Below are 6406 nucleotides of genomic sequence, written 5' to 3' on the forward strand. Positions count from 1 at the left end.
CCACATTCTCTCTTCAACCATCGCCTCTTTTTCTCAACCCCTCTAGAAAAAAAAAGAAAAGGGCATGAAAAAAGGTGTGGAAGTGAAGAAAGTCTAAAAGCCTTGGGTTTGATGTTTATCTATCTTTCCCTAAATGTTTTTAAGATGAAACTGAAAATATGGAGTGCGCTGTAAGTCACTATGCAATTCTTGTATATGCACCTAAGTTCATTCAGACTCAGTGTCAATGTGCCCCTGAGTCAAATATAATTCACCAATAAAGATGAGATTCTTGGCAGCCTTGAACTATATAAAGCTAAATGAAATCCCACATGAAGCATGCTGGGATTTTAAAGATCTGTGTTTAGGCTTGGCTGCTGTTGCACTTTGAAGGATTTCATTTCCTCGTTCATACATAAGGTAAAGGTAAAGGATGAACCCGCACAAAACAAACAAAACTAATGTGTAAATGTATGTATATTGCAGGGAAGGAAAGGTGAACTAAAAAAAGATTTCTGTAAGATATTTTGTGATGTTTATGAAAGACGTCTCTTATGCTCAGCAACAATGCATTTATTTGACCAAAAATACAGTAAAAACAGAACAGTAATACTGTGAAATATTATTATAATTTTAAATAAATTGAATCATTTTCCATTTTAATGTTTATAAAATGTAATTAATTCCTGGGACAGGAGAGCTGAATGTTAAGCAGCCATTACTCTAGCCAATCATTCTAATAGGCTGATTCGGTGGTCAAGAAACATTTCGGTAACACTTCAGTAGCCTATGAAGCAATTCTATTATTATTATTCCTATTAACTGGTTGCTTATTAGCATGCATATTACTAGTATATTGGCTATTTATTAGAACTTATGAACCACATATTCTACATCCCTAATCCTACCCAATCCCTAAACTTAACAACTACCTTATTAAGCAGTAATTAGTAGTTTGAGGCAAATTTCATAGTTAATAGTTAATTAATAGCGAGAATTGGACCTTAAAATAAAGTGTGATCAACATTTCTTCTTATTATCATTGTTAAAAACATTTTTGTGGAAAGAACCATTTGTAAATACACAGTTAGAATATAATTTATTTGATATAGGAAACTCTTGTTACAATATAGATGTTAACTGTCATTTTAATACATCCTTGCTTATTAAAAGTATTATTTTCTTTAAAAAAGAAAAATCTTACAGACTCCAAACTTTTAAACAGTAGTGTATATTTTGAGCAAATGTGCAATTTTTCCAGAAAAAGTAAACAATACGGTCAAACTAGTCCTACAGCATTCTATATATTACTGCAGCAATTCTCCACAGTAATTAAACACCACCATGGCCATGCTATAGAGGCGTGGGAATCGGCAGGATTACACAACAGCACTTTACACCAGAGACGCTGAAAGATTCAACTAATAAACATTTGATGTTGCCAAGGGACAAGAGAACTGCAAAGGCCAACATTCAAGAAGGCACTGAATCAACAGGCGGGGATACCTAAGCAGGCCGTGGCGTGTCCCGTATCCTAGCAGCATGCTTCTGGAACACTGCCCAAGGTGCTGGCTGCGGCCTGACTGGACGTTGCTCCTGTAGTATGTGTCCGGCAGAGCTGTTGTGCTCGGCTTATCTGGCTACAGATAAATCATACCACCGGATGGTCTCTGGATATCAATGATGATGATCTAATAACATATGCACACACAAACAACACTGGGGAAGTTAATGATTGAAATACTAGAACCCATCTTTCAGCCTGAGGAATCAGAGCTGATGGCCATGCCTAATCTCCTACATGAACCCATTCCATCCACTTTAACATTCACAGAATGTTTATTTTCATCTTTCATACACCCTGCAATCACATTATCCATATGGGATCAGAACCAGCAGAGGTGTTATGCCATGTTTAAACTTCTAAAATTATTTTTTTTATTCAAATGATTTCTTCATTTGAATGATGACTCACACATCCTTCCATTCCTCCCACGAACACGTTTTCCTTCTCCCCTGCATTCCAGAACAAATACTTGTGGTTTTTCAACATAAAGAGTGGAGAAATTGAGTTTTTACTGAAGTTTAGAGAGCTGCTTCTACTTGAGACCAAATGTGGAAAACAATGGCTAACTGGACAGACGAACCACAAAGCACAGAGATCATGTAGCCGTCACAAACACACAAGCAGCTGAGGCACTAACGTCTCCCTGATATAAACGCCTTTGAGCTTCTTATCAGTAAGTGAATAATGCTCTTTTATCAGCGCCAGCGCCGCTCTGACTCTGCATTAGTCCACACATCACCACGCAGACAACAGTCTGTGCATCCAAAAGACACACACAAGGAGAGGGAAGGAATGTTTTCTGGTCTTAAAACCGATTAAGAAATATTGTTTTTCCACAGAAAGGCATTTACTTCACAGAAGTGCCCTAGCAACCCACATTAGTGAATTTCTACCGTACCGTTTCCTGAAACATTCACATCTGAAACACCTCAGGGGTGTGTGTTTGTCAAGCCCAAGAGTAAAACACTCAATTAGACACATGCCTCCAGGCCCCAGAAACAATCCTGCCAGACTTGAGCTGAGTAAATATCGAGTTATGTTTCCCTTGTGGAGAACTAAACGTTTTGCCAATCACCATGACTGCAGAACTAAACTCTTTTTGGAAATCTACAAGAAACTCTAAACTCCAACAGTCCTAAGACAACACTGTGAGAGAAAACTTGAGAAATTGCTGGGTACTTGACCCCTAACACAGCATAATCCACAACCTGACCTTAACATCTGAGCAGCATTCCACTGGGAACATAGGATGCAACCAAATGTTCAAGACTGGGACAAATGTAAAATTTTAAAGCCGTGATGAAATGGAAGTAGCTCCACAGATATTTTAGTTAGTATTCTGATGTACATTCAAAAGAAACAGATTATAGAGGTTCTAGCTGTTCTATCAGTTGTTGATTGGATGAAGGCAGATCTGAAAGCAAGCTTGCAGTCAATGATACAAAAGGGGGCAGACAAAATGATTGGAGAAATCTCACCAGAGAAAAGTCTGCTGTTTCATCAGAAGAACGAGTTATAAAATTTTGATTCACATGGGTGAATTATTCAAAATAAGGTCAATAATATGCATTTAGAAAACAGATATTTAAAAAAGGCAACTTTAAAAGGCATCTAAAACAGATGCTTTTTTCCCAAAAAATGAAAAGGGGTGACCATAAAGCCATTAAGATGAAAGCACCTCATGACCCACATTACTATGCTGTTGTCTAGTAGTTTATTAAATTACTGCACAAAATTTACTAAAAATTATTAAATAATTGGCAAGGGTGCATATCTCTAGTAAAAAGAACATCTTAGTTTATGTTGACTACAAGCATACCGGAATATTCCTATAACTAAGAGACCTGTAAACCTATTTTACCGCCATTTCATTTTTTTTTAGTAACTGAAAAAATATAGACCTTACGCAGAAAAATATGTGCATGTAAACACGATAAATTTGAATGATTATGCACTGAATGAGGAGACAACCAAGTGTGTATATAAAACACACAAAAAAACTGAATTCTCCCTTTAATCGCTTTTAGTAGGTATGTAATTGTAAATAATAACATATACGTTTAATATCTCACTACATCCAATCTGACCTACATCCTATCTGCTGAAATATGGGAAGGAGACTTCAGGCTTCATTGCAGCTAATCTCATACAATTCATCGTGTACAATTCCTAAACAGAGAGAAGAGAAAATAAACAAAATGATGTGGAAAAGTATAGATGCAAATTGCCAGCCTCTCCCTACACACAGGGACGCTTGGGGGAATGGATAAATCATCGCCGTTAGATACGTCACGGGCCAATTCAGCATTCCAAAAGCCGGTGCTCACGCTCACACACACAGACACACACACAAGCTGGGCTGGATATGAGTAGCGGCACACACGAGACATACAAGCAGTGACAACTCACCATTTCTTTGTGCATTCCACCATGAGTTCCTGGTAGGAGACGACGAACTGGAATTTGGAAGCATGTTTCCCAACACGCTGCAGTCTCTTCCACACTGAAGCCATGGTTTTGTCCTCTTTATAGAGCTGACAGTTTGTTTAAAATACTGTCGCGTTCTGACGCCACCCCCTCACAAATCCTTGGAAAAGTTCTCAAAAGTACCCGTCCAAAATCAGCTTTTGTGCATTCATTGATGTTTAAGGGGTTTAAAATCAGGTAGAGGAAAGGTAAAAACACGTAGATCCCTTGCCATCAAAACATTAGTGTGGATGATCGCAGATCAGCATGATGGCATGACATGTTAAATCCACCGACGTGATTGACAGCTCTCACAGAGCTCATTCCGTACAGCAAAATCCCTCAAAATAAACGTAAGCAGTGCATGGTTATCCAATATTCCTCATTTCCATGTGTCAATAAACCTACAGAGACAAAGAGGGAGGTGGTTAGATCTTAGTGATAAAGGTTGTACAAAAAATATCCATTAACTCATTTGTCAATCTTTGATTTTCAAATTTCTGCATTAAATATTTGTTGGTTTTAGTTTAATCATTTTACCAAAACCATCCCTAATTTAAGCACTGATGCATACCAGTAACAGAAAATTCCCTAGCAGTTATCTGTGCAAGGCAATGGAAAGTGATAGTATCAGGAAACAGAGATTTAGCTGACTTTGTTTTTTTTAAGTTCATTGTTTTTGTACCTACCTTACCTAAAACCTGTCATTTATATTTGTATTATCTGTTTTTTAAAAAGCTAAAATGACACTTGAGGTTGTGAAGTATGTAGTCAGGGGGCTAAACAGTATTGTGCCAATATTCAGTACAACAGCATGTTGTCTAGTGTGTTATTCCATGAATATAAAGAAAGCTGACAACCAGTTTGTTTGTCTTTCTTTGTTCCATGCTGTCTTTACATAGCAGACATTAAAAGTTCAAAAGTGGTCCTGGACTGTCTAAAATAGCTCATCCATTTCTTTTAATTATGCTAACAACTGTTGCTGTTCAGACATTCACGAGATGACAGTTTTTATTGATGCAAGACTTCTTCAAACAACTCACATCCTCATGCACATACTACGAACTGATAAACTGTCAGTGCTGTCGATTTGACAAAAGAAAAATAAGATGTTCTCAGGTTACTAGTTAAAGATCCTCTTTAAAATCCAGGATTTCTTATAAATACCGGTTTAGCAAGACAGTTTAAGAGCTTATCAGTAATCGATGATGAAACCCCTGCAACTACAGAGACCCTTTCACAGATATAATTCATAAACCTCCTGTTCTTGGTCGCATTCCTGCACTCACCGCGTGAATAATGCAGCAGCAGTAGCGGCTGAACGCGCCCGATGCGGCGGGAGGCGCGTGGCTGCATGCAGTCCGCTAGCGAGCTAAAGAGCCGCTCCGGCTGGAGATTCCCATAGAGCTCCGCTAGCAGCCTAGGCTAACCTTAGCCAAGCAAGCTATCCCAGGGTAAAGAGCGGCAGCAAAACAGAAATCCCTAGATGCTCAGACGTATACCGGCAACCAAACTGAGGAGCTTGAAGCCGAGAAGCAGTGGTGGTTTTCCCGGTCGAAAGGAGAAAATTCCTGCGCTGTTTTCGTATTCACACACAAACTCAACGCATCAAGACTCCATCATTTTCCTCCCCAATCCCACATTCAGTCAAACATCAGTGCGGAGTCGCAGAGATATGCCCCCACGCGTCTCTCATTGGCTGGCGGGCTGCAAATATATACATATTCATGACACTTCTTAAGGCTTTTGTTGACAGCGAGCGCTCCTATTGGTCGATAGAGACTTCTTTCACAGATCTTTAACCCGCCTGTGTGAGCAAGCACACTAGTCGAGTAATGTAAACCTTCTTCTATGTGTTCTTCTAAGGTATTAAGTGTATTACACATCAGAGAAAGGAGAAAATTGCAAAAATATGATAGGCTGAGGCAATTCAGTTATCTGGGATATTTATTATTATGGTAGGACAATCTGTGAATGATTAAAAAATGCTACAACAAAACAAAAACTATGAAAGATATATTATGGAACATTATATTTGTAATTTAATGTAATATTTATTGTAATTTTTTATTTCATTTTAAAGCAAAACAGTCAGTAATGTGCTTTGAAATTTAGAAAATAAAATGGAAAAATGAAGTGAGAGAAGGAGAGAGTTTGTGAAAGAGACACCCATTTTCATTACAGTACATTTTTTCTGTCTGAAGAATCTGAAGAAAAAACACATTGGCCATTTTCTAACCAGATTAGATTTTTTATTTGAAATTTAATTTTTTTTTTTTTTTTAGTAAAGTTTTAAATTAAAGTTCTTGTTTTTTTTGGGGGGGGGGGGGGGGGGGGGGGGTTACCTTCTTTTATTCTTTGTTTATCAGAAGCCTTTTGATGCCTGCACATCAG

The 6406-nt window shown here is 38.0% G+C and overlaps 1 protein-coding gene across 2 annotated transcripts in view; it reads right to left on the reverse strand.

Annotated features, from left to right (window-relative positions):
* Positions 1-5671, reverse strand: part of LOC306886592 (EH domain-binding protein 1-like) — a 143379-nt gene extending 137708 nt beyond the window's left edge. For both annotated transcript variants that reach the window (XM_079443839.1, XM_079443838.1), the window contains exons 1-2: positions 5302-5671; positions 3956-4416 (exon numbers count right to left, since the gene is read on the reverse strand). In XM_079443839.1, the coding sequence (XP_079299965.1) occupies positions 3956-4059 (104 nt within the window). In that variant the 5' untranslated portion in view covers positions 4060-4416; positions 5302-5671. The remainder of the gene's footprint in view (positions 1-3955; positions 4417-5301) is intronic.
* Between the last annotated feature and the right edge of the window lie 735 nt (positions 5672-6406).

This window comes from Barbus barbus (assembly GCF_936440315.1).
Source record: "Barbus barbus genome assembly, chromosome: 20".
NCBI classification, from domain to species: Eukaryota; Metazoa; Chordata; class Actinopteri; order Cypriniformes; family Cyprinidae; genus Barbus; species Barbus barbus.